The 27,542-nt window shown below is 39.8% G+C and overlaps 1 protein-coding gene across 8 annotated transcripts in view; it reads right to left on the bottom strand.

The window, feature by feature from the left end:
• Positions 1 to 27,542, bottom strand: part of MYLK (myosin light chain kinase) — a 197,031-nt gene that overhangs the window by 120,158 nt on the left and 49,331 nt on the right. For all 8 annotated transcript variants that reach the window (XM_071562932.1, XM_071562934.1, XM_071562935.1 and 5 more), the window contains 3 exons: positions 22,004 to 22,161; positions 2,383 to 2,590; positions 583 to 631 (listed from right to left, as the gene is read on the bottom strand). In XM_071562932.1, coding sequence (XP_071419033.1) covers positions 583 to 631; positions 2,383 to 2,590; positions 22,004 to 22,161 — 415 coding nt within the window. The remainder of the gene's footprint in view (positions 1 to 582; positions 632 to 2,382; positions 2,591 to 22,003; positions 22,162 to 27,542) is intronic.

Below are 27,542 nucleotides of genomic sequence, written 5' to 3'. Positions count from 1 at the left end.
AGGCTTTTAAAACGATGACATTCACTTAATTGTAAATGTTTACTGAAGTGCAGAAATAAATGACAAGTTATTTTGTGTGCCAGCTCAGATCACCCCATCAGCCCATTCTTGGTAACAGTTACTCCAAGCCAGAATAATTATTTCTTCTGGAGTACAGTTCACCCACTGTGTTGCTAGGAAATATTGAAATTCTGTGTGAGAGAATGCTGATTTCAGTTGCTTTTATTTCCTGCACATGACTCTTAAGTAAGTGTTTGCTCTGCCTTTGTAAAGACACTGGAAGTTGTGGAGAGGGATTTCTGAACAGCAGAGAGCAGAGGGTGCAGTATCACAGCTCAGAGGGTGCAATATTGCAGGTATCAGCAGGGCATTCTGTTTTCAGCCAGATTAATTCCTCAGTCACTATGTGGGACCAGTAGCTGTATCCTCACAGCCTCAACCATTTTGCTAACCCAGCAGCTCTCACAGTAGCCATTCTGCTTGGGATAAATGGAGATTTTTAGAAAGAGTCATTCTACTTGTTTTCCTACCAAAGTATGTTTAAGTGTCTGTTAAACAATGTCAAAGCCAGGGAATCCTTACCCAGGGGGTTTGGCACTGGATGGCAGGCTGTATTTCATCAAGGGGTTTCCTGTAATATAGGACAGAAAAATAGGAAGTGTGAAGTTTTGTCAAGACCACTGGGAATTACAGACACTAAAGACTATGTAAAACATTCATTTTTCCAGGTTTCAAACATAAAGGAGGAATGCAAGGCTTACAGTATAAAGTTGTGTCATCTGTAGCCCCAAAGTTCGGCTCTCCAGTTTCAAAAACAAGGTTTAGCAGAGTTACTGTCTACTTAGTAGTAACAACACTGCAGCTTATTCGTGCAAAAATATGTGAATGAAACGCCAAGTCTCACTACTACAGTGCAGCACTCATTCAAATTAAGATAACAAAGGAAGGTTTTTGGACTGTGAAAGAGATCTTCCTTCACTTGATTTGGTTTTCAGTCCCATGCTACTCCAGACTATCTCTTCTGTACATAAAACAAGGCTCCCCTCTGCCCCTGCCGTGCGCAGGAGTGTAATCCCAGCGCCACCTGCTGCTCGCAGCGCCCTTCCCGGGAAGCTTCGGGACAGACCTGGGCGAGACCCGGAGACGCAGCATCAAACAAACAGCTCTGATGGCTGTGGAAAAATACTTGTTCTAAAGCCTTATAAGAACCCACATCACTGTCAGGCAGGACAGTCGTGCAGATGGAAAGACTAGATCGTGTATCAGTCACACACTTTTCCAATCAGCAGCAGTCAGCCCCCGCAAACAAAGAAACAAAACCAAAACAAAAACCCAACAAAAACTCCAACCCTGTGCTTTGCTCTTTTGATGCATAGAGAGATTTTTAGAATAAGGACCATATAATTCTCAAACTTTGAGAAACTGAGGCATTGGGTGCTGTCCTGAAGTTGCTTTTAAACTTCAGCAAAACCAGGTCAAAAAAATTGATACAAAAGAGCTCTTAAAAAAAAAATCCTCCACCTCCATGTGAATTGTTACTCATAAAGTCGTCACAGCTTAAAACCAGAGGCAAAAAAGATTTTGCATTAATTTTAAAACAGAAAGCAGTAATAATCATGCCAGATTTATGCATATTTCAGTATGAACTCTGAGGATAGTTGTTACAGGTTTTGACTCTGAATAAACCCAAATGCTGATTGTTTCAGGACTACTGCAGAATTTTTATTTGCTTCAAGAATTCAACACAAAGTTGTGACCTGAGGGGCTGTGATGTTCAACAAATCCCTGACATGACCGAATTGCAGTACAGTTAATTTCCATCCTTCCCTAGCTTTGTGTCACTCTTTAAATTTTAAAGTTGGCAGTTTGCAGCTATCTAATATGCAGATGTTCTCTTAAAAATTCCTGGGTTTGATCTTGACTGTTTCCCGTGTGACATTAAGCATGCAATTACAACCAGGCGTGCAGCTTAGCAAATGGCAGTGTGAAGGAGAACTCCAGAAAGCCACTGCCTCAGAGTGCCTATCTGTGAAGCAACAAAGAGGGCCACAGGTTTTACTGCCTGAGAGCAAATGCTGACTTTTCAGGCCTTGTTTTTGTCCTGAGTGGTGACTTCCAGGAAAATTATGAAGTTTATATCAAAATTTTTAAAGCTAGGATTTGGGTCACCTGGGCATCATCACACACACCTGACACTCAATGCACACAATGTGGCTGTAGACATGTAGTTCCCTGTAAAACGTCTTAAACTGTGAAGTGTCCCTTGCACCAATTAGAAGGGATACGTGTACAGTTGCTACTCTTAACTAGACAGTTTAAATCAGCTTGTTCATTTAATTAAACTCTATAATCATCTCAGCAATAGTGTAAGTATCCTCTTACCTTCCACTGTCAGTTCCACAGTCACCTGACGAACCCCACCCTCGTTTGCAGCCTCACAGGTGTATTTACCACCATCACCTTCCTGCACACCTTTGATGACCAAGCTGAATATCCCCCGAATGCTGCGATCCACGACGTAATGGTCTCCCTCTGGCACAGGATGCCCATTTCTGTACCATGTGATCTGGGGCTCAGGGTACCCTCTGACCTGGAAAGATGTGAGAGAGATGGAGAAGGAAGGTAAACTTAACAGATGATGATATTGGGAAGAAATGTTGGACATTTAACAAGGCAGTGGAAAGTTCTTGACACAGGAGCTGTTAAACACATATTCTTTGAAAGCCAAATGGCAGAACGTAATGAAATGAAAAGCTCTTGGATAAGTCAAACTTAAAATCATAACACTAGTCAGGCAGAGAGATACCAATGCAGAAAAATTTCCCACTAGTATGGTTTCTCTGCAGAAATATAGTGACAATGCCAGTGAAGAATCCTGACAGTTGGGTCCCTACTGCTCAGAAACTCAAGGGCAAGGGTGCTACTACCCCTCTAAGTATGCAAGAGTGCAAGGCAGCTACACCAAAAATTTCTAGCATGGTGGCCAAGGACTGGACTTAAAATGTACATGTGCACGCAGCCATCTAGTTTTCAAATGTCCTGAGATGTAGTGACTACTGACAATATACAGGCAAGAAATGCAGACACACACCAAATTTTGTCTTGATCTTTAAAAACAGAAGAGGTGGAATTGCAATTTAAGAAAGTGTCATTAAAGGTCATTCTCGTGTTATGGTGGGAGGGGGACTATAAGCACCTACACATGTTCACACAAACACGCTGCTCAACTTAAACAGCTTTGTGGTCTGTCCAGAAGAAGAATTTTCAACAAAATGAACCAGTCCTGTGCTCATTAAATAGCAACCATATTAATATATCCCTGCCTGCTATGGCATCAATGACACCTTCAGATTTGCAGGCAGATTCTCAGCTGGTATAACTGAGAACTGAGTTCTTGATTTCAACTGGGATGTTGAAACTTGATGAGGACCTTTCTTTTGCAAAAAGAAAAAAAAATGGGAAAAACAGGCATACATCAGTTTCCACAAAAACCCCCCAACTATCTAGGCAAAGGTTCTTCCTCTGCTTTATGAGAGCTGCCATCCTCTTCGGGGGTTGCTTCAGTATGTGTTAATTATTACCATACTTCCCCAGTCATCATAACAACCCCTGAGTGCAGTACTTGTCTCCTCTCCCCCACTCTGATATGTTCACTCCTCATCTTCTGGCTCTTTGATCCTTTGCCTACGTGTCATGAAGTGACTGAGTGGATCAAGATGAGCTGGGATGAGTAATAGTTGTGTCTGTTTGCTCACTGGGAAAGAAGCAATGTTGCATTCTGAACTACATTATCAAATTTTGGCAACTGAACAGGAAGTCCCTTCAACCTCCAGGTGGGCAAAATATTGATGATCTGTCTTGATTTGAAGAAGGCTTGGTTGTGGCTTAGGCAAATTCCTCCCAGCATTCTCCTCTCAGTTTCCAGTCCTCATTTCAGCTCTGCTTTCTCTGACTGCACAGCACTTACTTTCCAAATTACAACCTTTAGCCAACCAACCTTAACCCATTTCTAGGTTCTCTTCTTTCAAAACCTTTCATTTATAATCCAGCCCCACCTCACTCCAGCTGAGTTTCTCATCTGCTGCAGCTTAACCTACAGCCATCAGAAATTTTTTTCTTTCCTTTAATTCTTTGGGTATCAGTTCAGACAAATTAATTTTGCCAGTGATGTGGTGACCTCTTCTTTCTGGCACTACTTACTCAATATAAAGGACAGCAATGTTTGCCAAGAGAGTGAATATGCTGAATAAGCTGGAGAAACTTTCCAGTTCTGCTACAAACTTCTCAAGTTCTTTCTCAGTCTATCTTTACCTAAGCGAGAACCATGTTCCATGAAGAATAAATTGTGGGATCTTGCACAGTGGGGAGCTGACTCCTGTTTAAACCCAGCATCTTTCTAAAGCCATTTTGTGGCCATGCCTTCTCTTTCCTGTGCTGTCTGAAAAACAGCAGCTCCCACTCAACCCAGACCCCTAACCCTTCTCCAGCAAATTGATTTAGTGCTTACTCAGAGTGCAGGCTTCAGGGAATATCTTTCTCAGTACAATTCTTTTCCAGAAAAAGGGAGTTGTGAAGCATCAATATGAGATTGTTACCGTACTATAACTCCTATTAGTTGATAATGTGCTCACTGGCACAGAGTGAATTGTACCAAGGAACTGTTTCTTACTGTTAACTTGTCAGTGCCCTTCTACCGACCTTTTCATTCTAGATTAAGAAACCAACAGAGAGATTAAGTGATCTACCCAAAGCCAGGGAGTCTATTGGAACAGAGTTACTACCTTTCATTTTTGTTTCAGTAGATATTAAAATTTCCTTGAAATATCTGAAGCAAAATGGCTTTCAAACTGTTATATCAAGTAATACAATACAGTAAAATGACAGAGCAGCACTTGAATGATGTGAAGACCGAACTACCTTTTCAGTGCATTACATCCCAACCTCTTCAGTACCATTAGTCTGACCACCTCTGTTTACAGCTGCTGAGGTTCTGGCCTGTGAATGCAAGGCATCAACTACACATCACCTAATATATTTACTGGTTTTTCCAGTTCACAGTAATTTCTTCTGGTGCTTTCATTGTATTGTACAACTCAGCTCCCAAGTTTTAACCTTCCATCATTTATCCCAGGGAACAACTAGGGTCAAAACCATGGGAAATACCTTTCTTCCTTTTCCTGTTTGTTTTATAATATTTTTAAGTCCCTCTTGGATCACACAAGGCCATTTTTAGCTGACTTCTCAAGTTCTGGTAGACCATTATACATGTCCTTCCAGTATCACATGGCTGAGACTACATTAAGTCTTTTTCCATTTCATCTATATTTGTTTATTTTATGCTTGCTCTATCTGTATTATTTTGTTCATCCACACCTCTACACTAAGGAAATGCCACACCGAAATTACAAACACAGGCAATCAACAGGCCATTTCCTTTCAAAAGGTTGAGTCATTCCCTTCCCAAACTCTGATATTTTTTCTTTCTTTTTTTGTCAAAAATGAAATGATAGGAAAGCACGAGTTTACAGAATTGCTCTGTTGCGAGGATTTATTTCAGGTTTGGGGTTGGAATGTGTTTCAAACTGAGCCAGACCTCTCTGAAATACATGGTCTTGCCATAAAAGTGTCAGGGACCCTTAAACAAATCACTGGTTACTGGGTTTTGATCCTAATAGATCAATTCCAGAACTGCAGCAGGTTTTATATTCCTCCCAGCCTTTCCAGAGCTCACTAAAAACATCTGCCTTGAATAAATCCACAGCAAAAAGAAATTTATCTGCTTATTTAATGCCCAGCAGCAGAAGGCTATAACCTTTATTTACAGCTTGGCCTGTGTGAGTATTGCCAGTCCCAGGGAGGCCACAGCTTCTCTTTCCCCATTCCAAAACAATAACAAGTGGAAAATTGACAGCAAGCAGCAAATAACCATTGTATTAGTACAAACTTGAGTTTTGAGGTTTTCTTCAGGACCCATCAATTGCTTAGAGTGTTCCTGGAACAGTGTGCTAAGGTAAAACAGGCCTTTTGCTCTGTGCATCAACACAGCAAGTGGAAGAGCTGAGAGAACCTGTTTTGTGTGAAACCCTCAGGGCCAGGATGGTTCTATATCTGGGTCTGAGGGAATGCTATGGAAAAGAGATAGCACCAGGTTTCCAAAGGAAAAAAATATAAGGGGGGAAAAGTAGAATAAATCCATGGAAGCTGTACACTAAAGGATAAAATTATCAAAAATTGTGCTGCTACAAACTATTCCCCACTGTCACAAACTGAAAGCCATTCAGTGACCTCCAATGCCAAATATATTCAGTGACCCTTTTTCTTCTTCAAAAGCAAAGGACAGATTTTCTAAAAATTGGCCTTTAAGAGCTGGGTATTCACTAATTTAAAAAAAACCACAGGTTTGCCTACTTAAACACATCACAGTTGCAGTAGAAGTTGAGGACAATGAGATGCACCCATTTGGCTCCTGCTTTTTACTTCAAAGTCCTATCCTGCTCTGTAATAACTGCTGCTGGCTCCAGCGAGGTCAACAATGAACATCAACCACCCAAAAGAGTCAGCCATAAGTGACAATCAACCAAAACAGTAAGTGGAACTGTGAAACACTGATGGGGTGGGTACTATCACTGAGTATTGCTCACTTTGACAGCACCACCTAAAGGCCATTAGAAATGATGGCAAACATTACATGACATATTCTAGCACTACAGTCATTATACTGGCTGAAATGTTCAGTGCTTGATGTTAAGGACTAGACAATGTCCCATTTTGCTGCTTAAGGTCATATTTAACACACAAGCAATGAGATCAGGAAGCAAACAGCTATTGAAAGGATTTATTGCAAAATCTCCTCAAATTACTTCATATATAGACAGGCACATCAAAAGCTATACTAAAATTAGCAATGCTGTAACTGTATAGAAGTTGATAATCAAAAGAACTACCTTCATAGAAATGATTTCATATGCTGCAATATAAATTCACTAATGACTAAAATTCCTCTCGAGAGACAATCCTTCTCCCATGATTTAGGATTTTAAGACATCCAGATTCTGTCAGCACAAGAGATCAGTTGTGCTGCTATTTCTGTAGACTGCCTTTGCCTTAATTCCACAAAGCCCAGAATTAAGACCTACGTGTGTATATTATTCAATCAATCAAATAGAAGAATCATTTGTATTTGGGTGGCTCAATCTACCTAAAGAAAATTTATTTTGAATTTACTTTCAAAAGACAGAAATATTTATTATCTATTCACATGGCATTTAAAATGAAGCTTTCAACCCAATTTGCATACCTTGCTGTTTTTTGAGGAAGGTTGTCCCCTTTGTTGGCTGTTAAAGAATAACAGGGTATGGTAGGTATGGTTTGGCACAAGGAATGCCAGAAATGGAGGGAAGTTTGAGAAGGCTTTGTAGCCTATTCTCTGTTCCATGCCCATCTTCAACCAGAACCAGCAATTTCTGGGAACTACATCTCAGAAAAGGCCACAGAGAAGAGAAGCTGCAAAGGGATAAAAAGAGCACAGCCTCAGTTGGAGCTGTCAGATGTTATCACTGAGCTCCCAAGTGTTTCCTTTGGGGAGATCATCAGAAGTCACACCAGAAGGAGACATCAAGGGAGATGTGGAAACCCACTCAGAATATCTGACTGTCTTTGACCTTTATTCTGTTGCCTGTGAACATGGCATAGCAAATACTTATTAGTAGCAGGGAGTAAACTACTTGCACTTTTTGCAAAACTTGGAGTAGTGAGCCATCAGATTGTATCAAGGAAGCAGCAGAAGAAATGTGATTAAGTAGCATGACCCACTTTGTAAGTTTAATCAAAGAAAGGAAGATACAGGAAGAAAGAGTGTATAGCACTTACACTTGAAATGGGGTAGAGACTGAAATGTAACTCTTCTTCAAATGTCTAGGTATCAGCAAAAAGACAATATTATTGCAAGTTACTAATTAGATGGGCTAATGTGAAAGTCATAGAGTTGAAGGCTTTCATGAAGCCCAGGAGATTCAATCCAAACAGCAACAGATGTTCTTTGGGTGTGGTTTATCCGAGGTTTTACACAAACAGAGGTGTTTCCCATAGTCAAGAGACTGTAGCCACTGTCCCCTACCTTTCCTGAATGAAGAGCCAAGTGATTTCGGATCTGAACCTTGATCAAAAGACTTGTGAGAGGAATGAAGTACTAGAGAACAAACTGAGCAGAGAATGGTAGGACTGGATACACCATAACACATGGTCCTCTGTCCATGTAGAGCGAGCTATGCTCTCAAGTCAGACAAAAAAGCCACTTCTTGTTTTAATGCTTCATACTGCTATGAGCTCTTAATGTCAGTCTTAGGAAAGAAGTACTATAAAACTGTTGAGACTAAAACTGAACATCTTGACTACAGCCCAACTATTAGGTGGTATGTTTTGATTTTAATTTTTATGGTTAGTGCAGGTGGGAAACAGTTCTGGTCGGTGCAGCTCTTTTGCAAGTCTTCTAACAAAGCTGTTATGCTCAAGCTGCAGTTTGCTTTAACAAATGAACAGCAGATGTTCTTGATAAAGGAAAAGGGGACACGATACATTGTTAAGCTCCTTCTGAGACTTTAAACACACAAAAACCATATCTCAAGAATAGCTTATCCCTTTTAAAAGCTTGTTCTAAAACAGACACTTGCCTGGTGAGGTTAAACATGAAAATGTTAAATATTTGGAGACTTAGTTATGACCTTGCAAACAAAGCAAATAATCTGCCTCTTCTATGGAGCAGTCTCGAATCCACAGTTGTCTCATTAAAGCAAAACTGGAATACATAGTAGGAACAAACATGCTCACTTCAAAACATTACCTATTTGCACATACAAGAAAAAATAATGGTCTTTCTGTACCCCTTGGGTGCGTTTTATTTTTCTACTCTGTGCTCATCAATGCCCAATGGCATTTGATATTTTACAGTCCAGGCACCAAACACAAGATCCTTTAGCAGATGGCAGCCCATCAATTTTAGTTTTGACTCTTTAAAAGTAGTTCTGCATAATTTTCTTATTCTGTATCTCACTCTTCAACCCCTTTTCAGACTGCAAGGGTGTTCAACACTGCACATGCTGCCACAGTTCTTTAGGGGAGTCAGTTTTTATGGTCCTCAGCAGGGAAGAATTTATGACCTATCCATGGAGGACATGGTCTGCTAACTGAAAAGCAAACAGCAGCTGCAGATAATTTTTTCTTCAATCTTCTACATTTAATCATATTTCTTCTCTAAAATTCAGTGTCAAGTGTTCCCAGAGGTGCAGAGTATTGGCTTTGTGCTCAGACACCAGTGTAGCTGTTTGAACGAAGCATTGCTTTCCCAGGTACCATAACTTCAAGTCTATTTGTCTTACGTTGTTTCTGAAGGACTCATGTGGGATTTCAGAGTAGCACTGGATGTCAAGCTGCCTTGAGTTTATCTAATTTCTGAGTTCAAACACCAGTCCCAATTAATGCAGCTCTTAAGAGAATGTTTAAGCTCTAATTATGTCTTTTGGCATTAATCCCATGTGTATGTGCTTTTCTTAAATTAGATTTATTTCATTTAAAGAATAAGTTTAAATTTATTGCATTTAAAGTAACATTGTCACAGGAGTCTTCAGACAGCCTCAAAATAACCTGAAACATCATTCAGCTGAAACACAGAACACGATTCAGGTGGGCTCTACCTTTTCCTGCACAGAGGACATGAAGGAACACACTGTAGAGAGGAGCACGTGTCTGCAGCTGGGATGTCAATCAGCAACTGAATCAGAGGCTGCAAACCTCTGTTCCGCTGATGGGGGCATTTTCACACAGGTGTTGCTGTCTCAGAGTGGCAGAGCTGTTCTGATGGAGCTTTAATAAATCATTCTACCAGCAGCAACATCTGCCTTTTTACTCTCCCTGCACTGTAACCAGCAGACCTGTAGCAATTAAGTGCAAGAGTTTTATGTAAACCACCCACAGAGCTCACCTGGACCTTTTTTCCCTGTAAGTACAAGTTTTCTGAACTTAATAAGGGATTATAAATATACTGAATCTCTGCCCATGGTTAGATCTATATTTATATTCAGTCACTGTCTGATTTTTCCTATTTTTAAAAAGGCTTCCCTAGACTGCCAATTCAAAACCAGTCAGGTGCCATAAACCTTGGATAAAATCTATGAGAAAGCTTAGGCTATTTCCTCCAATGCCACCCAGATGCTGTCCTGGCACACAAGGATGACAAGGTCTCTGCAAAGTGCTGAAATTCTGGCGTTTTGTCAATAGAAGTGTGCAGTAAACTGAGTTATGTACAAACTAAAGACAATTTCAGTTCCCAAATAAGTAGCTGTCACTTGGGAAAGTGTAACTTTGACTTCATAACTTCACAGCTGAGGACCTGAGACATGGAGACACTCTTATTTTGTCAAACACACACCAAAAGGAACTTATCTTTCCATACTTAGTAATGTTAGATCAAATAATCTGACCATCTTTCCCCCCTGACAACAAATTTGCTATTGCAGGACTCAACACAAAGACTGAAAGAAGCTGCAGCACAGGGAGGCCACTGCTCTTCTTACCATGTACAATAACAATGTGTTTGCACACAGATACCAAAGTGCACAGGATTGAGTGAACAGTAAGGAGGATCCAGGCAGAAAAGGTCCTGGGTCTTGGCAGCAAAACGAGTGAAACAGTGTCACAAACAAGAAAAAAGTCACCACCACAGGAGAACGTGAGCAACTTAAGATACAGCTCTGTCAGCTCTCAGTGACTTCCATACTGCCACATGGATGAACCAAAAAGATTTCAAAGGCTCTCTACAACAGGGAAGACAAACTTTGCAGCTCTTTGGTGAAACTCTCATCAATTCTAATGAGAATTTTCTCTGGTTTTGAGTCTCTCCTTAAGGTAAAAAAATGAGGCAAACTTCAAAGATGAAGCTTTCTTTCCATGGACCAAATTCTCGAAAGTGTTAAATTCTGTGAGGTGCTGAATAGCTTAAAAAGCTAAAAAGAAAAGCAAAGAAATAGCTGACCCATAGCTGTGCATGGTTAAGGGTCACTTAGGCCTTTGCTGTTAGGATGTAAAGGAGTTCAAAGGGAAAAAACTGTTGCCGAGGAATGGAAATAAGGTTCTTGCTAATTGTTCCCCATAGCCCACTAACCCCATAAAATTTGCTCTCTTGCCCTGTCCTTTCCTTCCTCCCCAGCTTTGGTGCTTCCCAATCAAGATGTCTATGAAATATTACCAAATGAAGCAGCTGCTTTAAGTCAGCAGCAATGAGTTCAGGAGCACATCTGAAATTTTCTGATAGGAGTGGTGCTCATTTCAAAGCAGCAGCAAATTTTGCTACAAGATTTTGAGAGATCAGTTCAGAGTTCCCTTGCGTTGTGAGAGGTTTCAGAACAGGAGCGGTTCATTAATTTCCAGTTTGACAGGACAGCCTGATTTACTGTGTTTGCCACTACTTTTCCTCATAAATTTTATTTGGCAGCACTGGATGACTGAAACATAAAACAGTTTAACACAATAAATTGTTGGGAAATTGTCTCCCCTCTTCCCACCACAAAAAGCTTAACTTTTAAGACTTGATGTAGATTTTTACTCTCAGTTGTGAATCCTTCACTCATCCTTCTTTCAGTAACAAATCAAAAAGGTGGATAATGATTGTTTAGACCAACTGGGAGCCCAAGGAAGCTCCTGAACAAGTACAGGATGAAATGAACATCAATATTTTGCTCTGCCAATAGTAAAATGTGTGCATGTCCCCACTTAGAAGGAAAACATTTTGCTGTTTTACCTCACAAAACTGATCACAGAATCCAGATGCTTTGAGCCACAGCTTGAGACTGGGACATCATCAGGTCAAAGGACTGCTAATACCACAGGAAAGAAGCACAACCTAACAGCATCAATTATTTTCAGAGCAACAATCACTTCATAACAATAATATTTGGGGTTTGAATTGGCAGCCACTTTTAAAAGATCACAGTCCACTCTGTTATTCTTTCTATTCTCAAGGGAATATTCATCACTGACTGCAATAAAACTTGTACAAATTATTTTTCCATTGAATATTATTTCTGGAAGACTGAAAGACTTGTTTCCCTTTTTTTTTTATTTTTTACTTACTGATGTGAAGTTTCTTTCTTAGTAGGACATGAATTTATTTCACATTTCACTGAATCCTAGTAGCCCTATCTTCTTGTAGGAGCTATGCCACTGAACAAATGAGCTTCATACTTTCCTAGCTTGGGGGTGCTGTTCCTAGGGATTCAGCATCAGTACATGTTATCAGAATGTGCTATCAACAGATAAGGAATCTCTACAAATTTACACGAACACACACGTTATGCATGACCTACTGTGAAAAATAAATATTGAAAAGAAATGTGCTTTCTTTCTGTTCCCAAAACACACAGCTACTGGAAAATATGTTTAGAGCTATGAAAGTCACAACTAAGGGCAGCAGTCCACACCTGGAATGTAAGGTGGTAACAAACACTCTGTGCTCTGAATGGGCATGCCCACACTCCATCAGACTCCAACCAGACAAGATTTATTGCCTGCAATTTCGGAGCCTGGCCATGGTCACAGAAAATGCTAAAACTGGATTTTGTTGCTGAGTTGCCTGCATGGTTGCATGTTCATTTAAAGACTGTCTGCTGTGAGTGAGGAATGCTGCTGGCAAGGCCGTGCTCTGGGCAGGCTACAAAACTCTGCTCAGTTCTGAGAGCTGCTTTCTTGGTGCTTCCTGGCAGGGCTGAGGAGCACACTGGGCACAGTGTCAGTTGTGTTAAACTTCCTCAAAAAGTACAACTGGTGTGATTACAGAGAGATGTAAATTGCAATGTTGGATTGTGAAGATTTGAATACGTAAAACAGCCTAAACAACCAGCATTTCTCATTGCAGTGTTTATTCCACTATATGCAACTTACTGCTATGCATTAAATAATTAAGACTTCCATACAAAATCCTATTGGGAAACAAGATTAGGAACTCATTAGGAACTGTCAATGATTCTTTCATCCTTTAATAATCTGTAAAATCTATAGGCTTTCCCAACTATACACATATGCTTTTTAACAACAGCTTAGCAGAGACAGCAAACGTATGAACAGCTCTGTTTAAAACAAAAATAAAAACCAAGAGCTGAGCAACAACTGTTTAAAAGGAAAAACCTTCAAAGCACTAAATGAAATACTAAGTATAAATTAATGTGGCTATAAATTTCTAGTTCAACAGTTCAGGACAACTATTTATAGACGTGCTGAGTTCAACAGAAAGTTTGTGGGCTCACCTCTTCTTTCTAATGCTTTCTCTCAAAACTAAAATTGCTGTGATCTTGGTAGGAGAAACACACACGTGCACTCCAAAGTAGCTACATTTGTGCAGGTTGTGGAAGAAGTGCTTACTTTGCATATGCTTTGACTAGAGCTCCACTTCACTGCAGATGCTGCCATTCCTATAGGTCTGAGCAAACCCAGCACGGTGCGTTCCAGCAAACCTACGGGTGTGTAACAGTCTCTCGAGCAGACAGATCTTTGTCTACACTTCTGTCCATTTACATATCCCAATAAATTAACTTTGTGTCAAGATTCTGAGCACCTAATTCTGGCACTGTGAAAGTGATGCCCTTAGTCCAACAGCATTCATCTAGACAACTGTGACAGTCACTCCTATTGCAGATCTTAACTTTCTCTTCCACAATCAGAAGCCATTTATCTGGAAAAGGGACAGATTTGTGTCTGAGGTACTGAATGGGAATTGAACTTCTGAAAGACAGCAGTTCAGCTCTGAAACCAGGCATGTGTTTCTGTGTGATCCTGCACAAGCCAATAAATCTCACTGTGCCTCAGTAACCACATAAATGTCAAGGAGGCAACAATGACTATTTCCTCTGTTGCTTTAGCCAGGAAGGCCACCAGAGAAGGATCCAGCTCTACTCTGGCCTGTGTATGTGTTAAATACCATCTGCAGACATACAGTAGGACTCCAGGTGAATTAGGCTCTTGAAGTGGTACCATAAAATAAGCAAAAATCAGTATCATTTGCCATAGTTTTTTAATCTGTATTTCCAAGATTTTATCCTAAGTTTTCTTCTAGTGCCTTGGCTTTTAGCATAACTTTGTTTTGAAATATTTATATTTTCCTCCCTGCAGAGACAAACTGATGAGTAATTCTTTTATAAAGGAACATCAGAATTTATATAGACAAAAATAATCAAGCTTAAGGATATTGAACTCTTGGTCCAGAGTGTTCACAGAACAGAAAAATTCTTTATTCACTGTTTACCAGTATGGGAGTGTGATCTTAATGAGCCAGATTTCACATACAAGTCAGATTTCACATACTACCGTGTGAGTGGCACTTTTACAAAGCAGTGAGCATAACAGTAACATTCTAAACTTTGCAAAACCAATTTAAATAATACATACACCATAACTATATGCTTGCTTGTGTATTATGGGGCACATTGAAACAATGGCAAACTCTCAACCCACAGAGCTACAATTTGCCTCGACTATGAAGCTAGAGGAAAATTACCATTCTGATTGAACATGAGTTGAGAAAGTGCAGAGCTGGATGAAATAAGCTCAATATTGTGCATCCAAAAGGCAAATAACTATGAGCAGAACTATTTCATTTGTCAGTCTTTGCTTCTCCATTTTCTCTGGGCTATGTGTGCAGAATGTTGTAATCTTTAAATGAAAAATTCTTGTATACATTGCACTTGGCATGATGTATGACTTTAATTAGTATTTTAGTAAGCTCAGCTGTTGTGTATATAATAAATGCTAGTTTTACAGAGTAGCATTTACCACAGTATTTTGAAAAGGTGCAGAAAAATAAGAACAATTCAGAAAGGAAGATAAAATAACTTATTTTTTTCATTTTGCCTCATACTTCACATGAATTATAATTGTGTCCATATAAGCAATAAAACAATACAAAGCTGACTTTGAATTTGTACCAGTTTTAGGCACAGTATCTTCAGAAGACAAGGATTACTTTATTCTGTCTTGCTACAGGTTTACAGTGATGCACTGACTTACAGAGAATAAAGCTGTCTTCATCATCAGAAAGTCTAGATTTTTTTTTTTGAAAATGGAAAATTTCCAGGTTTCCACTAACTCTATGCCTAAAACTCTTCCGAAGAAAGACATAAGAGCTTAGATTAACTCTAGAATCTCACTGCAACATATTCTTAATGTGGGATGGTAAGCCCACAGGTCAAGCTACTCACCTGTGAGTCAGCAAACATGATTTAATTCCCAGTTTGGTTGTCAGGTCTTCTAGAAGAATAAAGTCAACATATTTAGGCAGGCAATTCCAAGACCTTACACTGGCCTAGTCACCTCAGGGACATTCCCAATAGGGGAATGCCTTGATTTTCTGGCTCCAACTAGTGTAGAGAGCTTTGACATGTAACCTCTGACAACAATAGGAGTAGCAGGGTCTCCCTCATCAAGCACTACCCCAACACATCAACATCTCTTCTCTTCCAAAGGTTATTTACCCAAAAGAAGAGAACACAGAATGCGTTCACATGGGATGCTGAACTATGAATGGACTCAAAGCCGACTTTTGGCTTAAGAATCACAATGAAGGCAGGTTTGTCCCCTAACTAACACTGAACATGAGCTCTGGCAACTTAGGTACAAAACCAGGTGCTGCTCTGGTCCCCTGCTAGAGATTTGGGAATGCCCAGTAACAAGATAATGTGTTACAGACCGAACATTAAAAACTGAACTGGGCACCTATGGAAGGACAATTGACCTTGTCTACTTTTGCTTCTGATCTTTTTGGGATCCTGAACCTGGTTCATTGCTTGCCATGTCTAGAATGATCAGTAACCCTGTCAGAGCCCATGGCAGTGCCTGATGTGTGCAGAGCCTGTGGGACAGTGCCCAGCTGGTGATGGCACAGCCCATGCATGGCTCCCCCTTGGCTCCTGGCTCCTGCTCCTCTGGGGAGCAGCCCGCCCTCGCTGCTCCCTGTCAGACAGACTGGCCTCTCCCCTTCAGGAATGGGTGGAATTGTACATGATTCACAGCACTGTTCCTTGCTGTTCAGCATGCACTCACATACTAGGGAGTCCAGATGTTACATGGAAAAAAAATGATGTTGTCTGGTTTTGCCCAGTAGGTTTCCAAACTTCATCCTACATCCATGAGTGAGCAGAGCCAAGTAACATGTCAAAAGCAGAAACTTTTAGCTTTGGAGTCCAGGTACTAGAGTGAGTGTGGACTGAGCAAAACCGCAATGAGTAATGATGTGTTTTGATTACAAACCTTCTCCACATGTGGCCTTCTGCAAAGACTCTGAATGCATCATCCTTGCTGTCTATTAACAACCACTTTCTTTTCCTTTATCAAAAAGCGTGACCTGGTGTCACTTGGTGCAAACTCTCAGGGACACATTTAGAGACAGTCAAATGCATCCCTTGCCATTTTCTGTGGGGCTCTCATTGTCACATGTGGTGCTGAGCCCCTCCCTGCCCTTTGTGGTTTTGTCAGCCAGATGAAGACAGGGGGCTGGAAGGAATTTAAGCCTTGCTTATGATGGCAGAAGGCAAAAATATTACTGCATGTCTGATGATAAGCATTCTGTCCCAGCTATTGGGTGAGCTAGAAAAACAAAACTGAAAGCTTTTCCAGCTAGGGGCATATTTCTGGAAAAAAAAAATCAAGATACTTCCCCCCCCTTTTCAACTCTCTCACACCACTCCAGGCTATTGCAGTGCAAGGAAAAGAAACTCAAATGCTCACATTGTTCCATTTACTAAGTCTTTTTTAACCTCTAAACCTATTATGACCGTGAAAGGAGTCAAATGCAGAATTCCCCCAAAAAATCAAATTTAAAACATCATTATGTTCAGTTGCAGTCATGTTTCATATACTGCTAAAACCATTTACTTAAATAAGAAAGCACAATGCTACATGATGAGTTTTATTGCCAGTGGAATTAACCACAACAAAGACTTATGCAGTGACCCAGAGGAGCAAGGAAAAGTCTGGAAAAGATGATGATATTTTTCAAATTAAAAGCAGAACTGAAGAACCTAATAAGACTTTGTTGAAATTTGAGAGATTCATGATTAACCATCATGGGACAAAAAAAAAAAGAAGAATTATACCGACTGGTTCTACTCTGACCTACATGGACTCTATCTCTGACTGTATCTTTGTTCAGTTATTCAGTATATGCTGATTAACTTTTTCTCTTGGGAAACAGCAAGATTTTCTTCCATTCCTTTTTCAGATATTGTTATGCTTCATGCCTAAACAGTGGACTTTATGATTAGTTATGGTCTTGAGTCCACCATTATTTTTGTAAAAGACTGAATCTCTTATACCACAATATGAATACTTTGTATCTCCTTTTCCTCTGCAAATTTGTCAACATATAATTCAAGATTTTTTTTTTCTGATTTCTGCTTAATGACTACAGAAAACAGCAAGTCCAGAAATGCTTATTAATGAAATAGATTTTCTTCAAAATCAACTTTAGGGACATCCCTATGGATAAATTCTTAAGTAAAAACTCTAGTCCTCTTTAGCTGATGCGCAGCCAAGCTTTACAACAACACATTACAGTAGTGGGTGATCACCAAACAGATACACACAATAACCTTGTCAGAGCCAACACTTTGTTGGTTCCCTCAATGCAAACTGAGGACAAGGAGATGAAATTAAATCACACGGATTTTTTGTCAGCTTCACTATGTGATTTTAATTGCTTTCACCTCAAAATCCAAACTACTTGGAAGACACTGAAGAAAAAGTAAAGAATGAAAGAAAAAGGGATGACCAAGAGCAGCACAAATGCAGGACCTGGCTTCAGTTAGAACAATGCGGGTTTGAGCAGATACTACACAAAATAATATGAGATTGTCTTTAGTTCCATATGTACATTAGTTGAAATGTCCTAAAAAATGTCTATAATTATTGCTACCATTATTATTAGATTGACTTTGATGTTCCTTTAATTACAGCAGATAGTACCACAACAACCAAGAACAGGGAGCCAACCTTTCTGCCATTGCATGGAGCAGAAGAACTCCTGTCCAGCCATTAAGGTGGGAAAGGAGACAGAAAGCAAACAGAATAATAAATGTCATAGGGGCAAATAGCACATTTCTTCCACAGTTCAGTTGGTTACTGAAAAGAGGATCAATTATAGAATAAAAGAATAAAATCAACCCCGAGAAATGGCAACTCAGAATAGGGATATTTTATGTCCTGTGTTCCCCAGTCACAGCCTCTTTCCTGCTTAGAAGTTTTGTTTGGGTGCAATTTGAGGATATTCAACATTGTCCAGGATTTCCGAACATTGAAGCAACTTTGCAAAAGGTCTGACCAAACTTTGCTGCCAAATATCCAGAAATGCTGGCTGTTGCCTCAGCTCTGCTCAGTTGCATGGCACACTGTATGAAGTCCAGCACTTTTTAGCATCATCACACACACTGCACACAGACCACACCAGGAATGCTGAAATACTTCTACCAGTAAAGTCCTGAGTATAAAACTATGATGGCCACAGGTGACAGGGAGACAGGTATGAAAATTGAGGAACACACAAAGACTGTAAGAGTTTGATAGGATACTCTGCTTGGATTACAAATTGATCAACTGTTACCAGCAGCACTAAAATACCACCTTCCCTGACCATTTACAGACACTTACTCAGCTGCTATGGCTGAAACAGGTTTTCCTGTCCTCTCATGTGACACTTGTCATGAAAAACCCCATTGTATTTGCTACAAAGAAAGGGACTCCTTCATTACCAAGCTATTATAAATCCAGTGGTGTTGAGAAGAATTAGAAAGATTAAGATATACAATCACTACTTCATATGGCAAACCATTGAGAAATATTCCAGTGCTCAACACTTCCTGTGTTCTGCAGTGTACAACAGAGAAAGAAGAAGCTTGAAACAAAGCCTGGTAACATTTTGGCCTGTTCTCCTTTGCCAGGGATTTCTTAAAGTCTCTGACAGACAAGCTGCATCTTAACACGAGGCATGAGGTTACTACCCTGAGCTGTTCACCTCACACCTGATGTGCAAGCAAAGGACAGCACATCAATCAAGTCCTAAGAAGTTGAGAACACACAACACAATTTCATAATAGTCTGGGATGGTTTCCCTAAAGATCTCCTTAGTAATTTATTGATGAACAACTGAGATGTCCATGCAGCAGATGTTTGGGGAGCATCTCAGGAAAGTAACCTTGGCTTTGCCTTTTAAGTGTTTCTACCCCTTAGTTTGTGCTCCAGGCCAAAATCATGCTCAAACTTTTGAAAGATGATGATTTAACTTTTTATGCTGAGGTCACACAGGAAAACTGAGATCTGCAGTCAGATATAGATAAGCTTCCTGAGATTTTAGTAAGAAAATCAGGGTGGTAATGGGAGGAAGAGAAAAAGGCATTAAAGGCAACTCAGTTCCTTTCTCCCGCCTATATTTTGGGGCTATTTCTCAATTTCTGCACTCTCCTTGATCTTGAATTGCCATTTCACACAACTTATCTTACATGCCACTGGAAAGAAAACCAACAAGTTTAATTCTGGGGCCCTCTCTTCCTTGTTCACTTAATGAGAATACAGGATCATCACAATATCCTGTCTTGGATTCTCAAAATGTTTGTTCTTTCTGATAAGATCAATTCCACTACAGAGAAACTCTTTGAAGAAAAGCTCCTGTCTAGCCATTTTTAAAACTTTCTATTTTCCTTTAGCCTGAGTCTGGTTTAATATTTACACTGCAACAACCCATCATAACATCTGCAGCCTATTTTCCAGGATAGAAAAAACTAAATATGTTGAGTAGCTTCTACTACTAAATACTAATAAATTGTTTTAGTTAAGATTGTCCTTCTGAACCTGTTCTTCTGAGCAGGTCCACTGTCCTTCTGAACCTCTGAAACATTAAAGTGACAGAAGAAGCAGCTTTGCACCAACCAGCTGGAGATGGAGCCAGATGGTACAAGCTTTGTTGCTGCAGCCATTAAGTGGCAGTATCTTTCCAAACTGGAATGGGGTTCCCCTCACCTTGCCCATGTCACTCGACTCAGAGCACAAACAAAACACTAATACTGTCACCCCCATTTTAAGGATGGAAACTTAAAGGTTTTGGCCAAGCTCATATACCAAACTGGCAGAAGAGATACATTTAGATTTTCATCAAGTAGTTCTAACTTAGGACTTCTCAAAGTTTTGTTTCTTCAAGGAAATTAAACTTGACATTTTAATTAGTAATGAATTAGTGTATTTTTTCCAACCTACTAAAAAATCCCCCTCAGATTTTACCTTTTAAGCCCTCAAAGTGACTTGAGAAAGGGGATAGGTATCCCTGGAAAATTAACACTTTAAAACCAGATTTAAAAAAAATGCAAAGCACTGATGGCACTTTAGCTCGTAGGTCATTATGGTTTACAATTGTTTCCATTTGACTTAATAATAAAAACTCTGCAGAGTGCAATAAAGCTGGAAATATTCCAGCTGAGCTTTTAATTAGGAAACATGTGAAATGTAAAATGAAACCTTAGCTCATGCCTCAAGTTTGATTTCACTGTACTGTTACTGCCAGTTGCAGCAGTGTCTGGAAGAAGCACTTGGAATTATGACTGCATTGTGCACAGGTGTCACAGGCACAAAGTAGAAACACTGCCATTTTCCCACTGTTTGTAACAAAGTAAAATAATGAGGGGAAAGTAAAAAAAAAGGATTAAAACAGGAAGAAAAGTACTGCTCTTTGGGACTGGCCAATGTCATACACACACAGAGTTTCTGACTGGTGCTTTCAAATCACAGAGAAAGTAAATAATTTTTTAAAAAATAGATTACTGAAGGTTTGATAAAAAATCATTCTTTAGTTTAAACACTTTTATCAAAATTTGCTATGAAAAATGCCAACTTTTCTTCAAAAAGTCAAATTGAAGAACAACTACTGAGTTTTGCTTTTGCACTAAAAAATTCATATACTCCAAAACCTGTTTTCCTACACAGTTCCTGTTGAAAAATCTCAGTTCCTGGCTTGCTCTTACATAAACAAATAAGATAAATATCATGCCCTCTACTGGCCCTCTGTTAGAGTTTCAGAAGTTATGGATTTCCCAAATTCCTCCTTGCCCTTGCTTTTGTTACAGTAAAGTTGCAGTTTCCTGCCTGTCAGACAAGTCCCACCACTTCAAAGACCGAAAGTGCGGTCAGTTTGATGATGGAGCTGTCAGCAGTCAATCGAGTGTGACCTGAACAGAAGGAGCCTGAAAGGACTGGGAGGGAAAACTAACAGCCCCAGGAAAAAGCGAGGAGAAAGGACCATAACTAGAACAAGCAGGATTACAAACCGGGATTGACACATGGAGGAGATATGGATGCCAGGAAGCACAGCTCAATGTCCCAAATATGATGGAAGGGGAGAACCTGGGATACACACTCCTCTACTCAGCCTTTTAAACCTTTTGGATTCACAAGTTTGCTTGAACAAATCAATCTTTCCTCTGAAAATGCTCTTTATGCATTCAGATTAACAACATGCATGGCAGGTGGTGCAGATACAAAACTGTCAGAACTCTGGCTACAGATTCCTAGCTTTACTAGGAAGAACATGCTGCAGCAGGGGCAGATTAGTGTCACACATGAAGCTCCATGAACAGGCAGATTCAGGATGCAGGGATGTGAATATGCAGCAGGAGAATATGTAGAATTGTAGGAGGAGAACATGCTGATCAGAGACAGTACTTGAAGCAGTTTTCCACTGATAATAAACTCAGCCTGGCACGCTCAGTGAGGTTATACTTAGTGCATACTCAGGTTTTGGAACACTCTCCTTTACACACAAACAGCCCTTTAGTGCTCCCACCCCCTTAGGAGGGTAAACACTGGTGTATTCTTCTTCATCAAAGGTCCTTATTGCAGAGGCAACTTCATTATCTTTGCAGCCTACTGGTCAGCTTCAGGAAAGGACAAACCCAAATGCAGAAGCCCTCCCTCATGTGCTTCTTACCTTCCCCTCAAATCTTGCAGTGGCTCCCAGCTGCACCCGGATATTCCGAGGAGGAAGAGTAAACGCTGGTGCTTCAGCAGGGACAGGGGGGCTGAGTGTCAGGGACGTTTTGGAGACTCGAGTAGATGTCACCAGTTTCACATCCCCCATGATGTGGACTGTAAAAGAGAAACAGGTGGTAACAGAGGAGTTCTGATGTTTAATTACTTGTATTACAGAAACAGCTAAGAACCAGAGGAGGGGCAGGTGTCCTATATGTGTGCTGTGTTTGTGTACATAGCAGGAGTCTTCAGCCTCAGGTGACAGGTGCTATTTTTTCTGGGAGGGGAACTGTGGTGTGGCCACAGCTGTGGTCAGGGTCTCAGGCTTGAGGTGAACTCAGCTTGAACTCTTATGTTCCAGACCAGAGCCTTAACCAAAAAGTCATCCTTTACAACTGAATTAAAAGGTAATAACTTATTTCAGGAGGATATTTTCACAACGTGACTTTGATTTTCCTGGCCTGGAATACACCAAAATCAGTAAGTCTCAAAAGCAGAGCCAGCGTTAAACAAGTACTTATGAAATAAAAGAGACCTCTGTTTGCACTGGATTTAAGTTGCAAGTGGGAATGTGGAAAATCTGATTTTTCATACCAAGCTTTCAAGATCTTAAGAAATATCTGGATATCTCCTTGCAAAGTACTGCTAGTACAGAACAAACGCTTTTGCAGAAATTCCAAGTTTGCTTTACTGCAAATCCTTCTTACAGCACATAGAGGAGTAAAATAGCATGGAGACCAAATTTCATAATGCTACAAGAATGGCATTTTAGAGACCTATTTACAGATATATCTACTTCAGAGGAGATGCTTCTGCTGCACAGTTTGTACTTCCCAACAAAAAGCAAAATTTATTCTATTTTTTAGAAGTAAAATTTCATGTTTTCTAGGAAAAAAAAAAGTAGTAGCTGACCCTAGTTCTAATCCCTTGAATCATCTGTATAAATTAGAAGCCACCTCTAAAATGCCTATTTAATAGACAAGTCTATTAAAGCAATGTCTGAGACCAATTAATTGGTCATGCCAAACCAGTAAAAGACCCTGGGCTTCCAGTCACAATCCTCTGCCATACACACTGGTCTGGGACAGACTATGTATTGATGCATCTGATTCTGGTGAAACTTGCAATAAACAATATTTGAGTAAACAGTGAAACTTAAATTTGAACAAGAGAGAAATCAATTAAACTAAGGCCACATTATTCCTGACTGTATGAAAGATACTTTTACAACAGGCTGTAGTTATTTGAGGCGCAGAGGAACAGAAAACTCATTCATTTCCAAATGGCACTTACACTCCTTTGTCACATGTATGCACCTGAAAACCCAGTCTGAGAACACAGTTTTCCACATAGCATACCTGACATGCTCCTTAAACAAACAGAAACACCTTCTCTAATTTCTCAAAACCAGGTTAAGAGGGTAGCTTGTCTCACAGAAGATGTTAGTCTAGAAGTTCCATGTTCAGTCTGAGTTAGAAGTTTTGCTTCCCTCACAGCCAACAGAGAGAAAGAGGCACCTCCAGAGGGTTTTTTGTCCTAAGGTGAGGGAATCACAGAGCTTTCTGCTTCACAGCATGCACTTGTTAGGAATTTTAGTTTAAAAGGCAAATCCTTTCAAGATACCACTTAAATTACATATGCACACAGATTTTCAAAAAGTGCTTGAAATCTCCTTCTTCATTCATAAGAACCCCGATGGTGTGGAGTTCAGATTTCCTCTGGCATGATGTTCTGTTAGCATTCCTGTATGTCAACATCAAAAAACCCCAAGAAAATCCTACAGTGCTTCTAGCACTTAAATTGCTGAGACCAACACAGAAATGGGATAAAGATGATTTCCTTAACCATGACGCAAAGCTTTAAACTGAGAAATTCTGCCTTCATCTACACGAACATTAATCTTGCCGTGAATGTCTGTATTGGCATTTGAGAGCAGATCATAAGGCTCCTTTTCCAGTATAAGCAACTCTTTAAAACATATACAGGAAAAAAAAATATCTTTCTACCTTAACTTATCATAGAACTGTACAAAATCACAGTATCATGTGAATAAGGAAGTAACTGATTGTATTCCAGAGACAAGAGATGAAACCAAAGACCTGCTTCTAACAAATGTATTTAGCACCTGAAGGGACAAAGAATGACAGTCTTTCACAGCTACAGTCACTGCAATAAACAATAATTTGCCTGAAAAAGAGAGAGAATTATTTGTTCAATTAATTTTTCTCTAAGGACAAGACTCCAAATCCAGTTCTCCACTCAGCTACAACCAGTTTATCCCAGTGGACTTTCAATCAATTACACAGCTATAAATTGCTGTATAATGAGCCCATATTTGCCAGCATATTTCTAGAATTTATTTTTCTTTACCAAACATTTCCCAAATCACCACAAATATCTATTGTGGTTTTTTGACCCTCTCAGTATATGATATTGATAATTATGAATCTGCTTACCTCTTCTGAATTCACCTGACTCCCATTTCAAAGTTTTTTTTTCTAATTTTCTTTTTCTCATGTCCTTTACCACAGATGATCACTTTTCAACATGCTCAGCTAAACACTCAGTCTTCAGTTTTTCTTCCCACATGTCCTTCTCTTCTGCTAAGATAACTTTCCATAGCCTATAGATGCCAATATCTGCAATGTCTCTCTAGATGTGAAACTTTAACAAATCAGTCTGCCAAAACAAAGCTGCAATAAAATTTTCACATCACCAAAAGTGACAATAACATGTCAGGCACTATATGGGTGCTATGAAAATCTTCTCCTTTAGGCAGACACTGTAATGCAATACAAGCTATATTGTAGTGAGGTTGCAATACAAACTATAACAGGCCAGTAACAAAACACATCCTACCCCACCCACACATCTGTATCAACTTTGCAGAGTGTTTACAAGACCAAAATAACATCAGAAAAAGCATATGTCACCTAAATGTTGTTTTAAAAATAGTATTGTAAGGGTAGTAAAATTGAAAACAAAACCCAAGAGCCAACATCCAGAATCCAATCCAAACTTGATATTCACCCACGCAAAAGGAACTCCACTTTGGTCAATGCCATGGTAATGGCTGAAGTAAGCAAGAGAAAACCATATGCACTGGAGATGCTCATGAGGGACCAAATGCTCAAGAATCTGTCCTTAGATACAATGCACTGCTAATACAGGGTGACTGATTCCTGCTGATGCTTTAATAGACTGCAGAAAACAAGACTCCAGCCAACTTAGTGTATGATAAAAAGGACAGGTCCTTTAATGTCCAGGCCTAGGGCCTGCAGGAATACATGATGACATGTGTATGCCCCAAACATTGGCTTCCAGGGGTTTTATAAGCATGTCCATCCCTGTTCACCCATCCCTTGGTATAGCCCGTCCTGCCCCCAGCACACCCTGTCCGGAACTGAGTCTGGGGCCGTCTGAGGCTCCCTCTTCATCATCTTCATCTTCCTCATAGCACACAGGGATCCTTGGAGGCTTTCCAGTGTTACAGGTTTGGAGGTCACTCTGCCCATGTTTATGTCTCATGGCACAGGCTTTGAGGTGTTTCCATCCTTCTACCTCGAAAACAAGACTAAATAGCTAATGGAATCTTGAGGGGTTCGTATGGGGTAAGGGTTAGTATGACAAACATTGGACTGAAGCTACTAGAAACGCTAGTACACTAAAATCTACATTTCACTACAATTACTTCGAAAATCTATAAAAACTAAAAAATCAAAACCCCTGAGACATCACTGCTTACCCACAGAAACCTGGATATGGTCCAAGACCTAATTCACCAAGTACCTGAAACAGCCACCAGCACACACCTGGAAAATACAATGTATTCAACATATGCTCATCCTCCAGGCATCACTGGGCTCAGGTATGTCCGGACTGCATGGGGCAAACAGTCCTGAGGCTAAAGCCCAACTCCAAGAGCTACACAAAATGAAATTAATAAAAAAAAAATGAAGGGAGGAAGGAAGGGAAGGAAGGGAAGGAAGGGAAGGAAGGGAAGGAAGGGAAGGAAGGGAAGGAAGGGAAGGAAGGGAAGGTCCTGAACAATTAAGCCCTGGGTACTGGACAGCTTATATTTTGTAAGATGCCAAGAACTATTACAAATTCATGTGCAATATAGTGAGACTGTGAAGTATAAAACAAAGAAATAGCCAGTCTTTTCCATAAGCACATCTTGCACAGATTTACATTTTTCCTAAATGAAATATCTAAACAGGATTGAATTTACAAATTCAATATTAGCTCAAATCAGCACAAGCAGTTTTCTAACATAAGCTTCTAATTATCCACATTTAGCAGTCTGACTTTAATTAGCTATGTATGCTGAGGATGCTTCTAGTAAATAATTAGGAAGTATCCTTTTTCAGCTTAGAGGATGTTTAACAATTCCGTTCCCAAATAAATAACTAATTCCATGTTGTGCAGTCTGGAGTTACTATGGAACTACCACGTGCAAATATTTTAAAGAAATTATGTTCCAGAGAACAAGTTTTGCTCAGGTTTACAATTTGATAGACAGGAAGAAAGCAGACACTTAGAAGTCAGGGAATGTACCTGATTATTTTTGTCCTTTGATTTAAGCAACTCTATAGAATGAGGATATCCCTAAAATCTCTTTCTTAGGTATTTTAAACTTGCTGTTGAATAAGATTTCAAGGATACTACATGAACTCTTAACATTTCATTTCACATGCTGGGAGCACCTAGACTATGGTCTTTAAACAAAACCAACTGTAACTGAAGTTGCAATACAAACATTGTGGTAATAAACATAAAAGAAAACCACCACACAAACGTTGGCTTGTAGGGTAGTGATGTGGTTAGAAAGCATTTCTAATCTGGACTTTTTTTTATTCCTAATCCCTTCTAAAAAGCACATAAATCCTTACAAATTCTCACAGTGTGCCCTCTAATCTTTCTAATACCAAAGCAGATGAATGTGTTTCAAGCATTTTCTACTGGGAACAAATCTCTGTCACTCAATACTCTGGTCACAAAAATAAACCCAAAAAAGCAAACACTAAGAAATCTGCCTCATAGGTTTTTTTTTCCTCCTCCACTTATTTTATATAAGTAAATACTTACCATCAGCTTCCTACATAACCATTTAATTATACCAATTTCCTTTTAGCAAGTCCTTCCTCCGAGGCAGAAGAAAAATGAGTTGCAGAGAGTGGGTGTGTGTGTTTTAGAGAGCAAGCTCAGGCAAGTGAGAGGAAACCAGCCCTGCCAGCAGAAAACCTTTATCTGACTTACTGATACTGCAACTCTACTCTGAGCAGCACATTTTCACTTGGTCCAGCTATTCTGTTATTTTAGTCAGACTGGATTCAATACCCCTCCAACCATCTCTGAAATCTGGATACAACCTTTTGAATGCTTTAAAAATAGGAGCAAAAGGACAGACAGCCCTGGGGTTGGAGCATTTGTGTGTTGTTTGGGAGCCCTGGTTGAATTCCCTGCTCCATAATGGGCTGCCTGCATGACCTCAGGCC

Source organism: Pithys albifrons, chromosome 8, assembly GCF_047495875.1.
Source record: "Pithys albifrons albifrons isolate INPA30051 chromosome 8, PitAlb_v1, whole genome shotgun sequence".
Taxonomy (NCBI): domain Eukaryota; kingdom Metazoa; phylum Chordata; class Aves; order Passeriformes; family Thamnophilidae; genus Pithys; species Pithys albifrons.
This window is presented reverse-complemented; position numbering and strand designations above follow the sequence as displayed.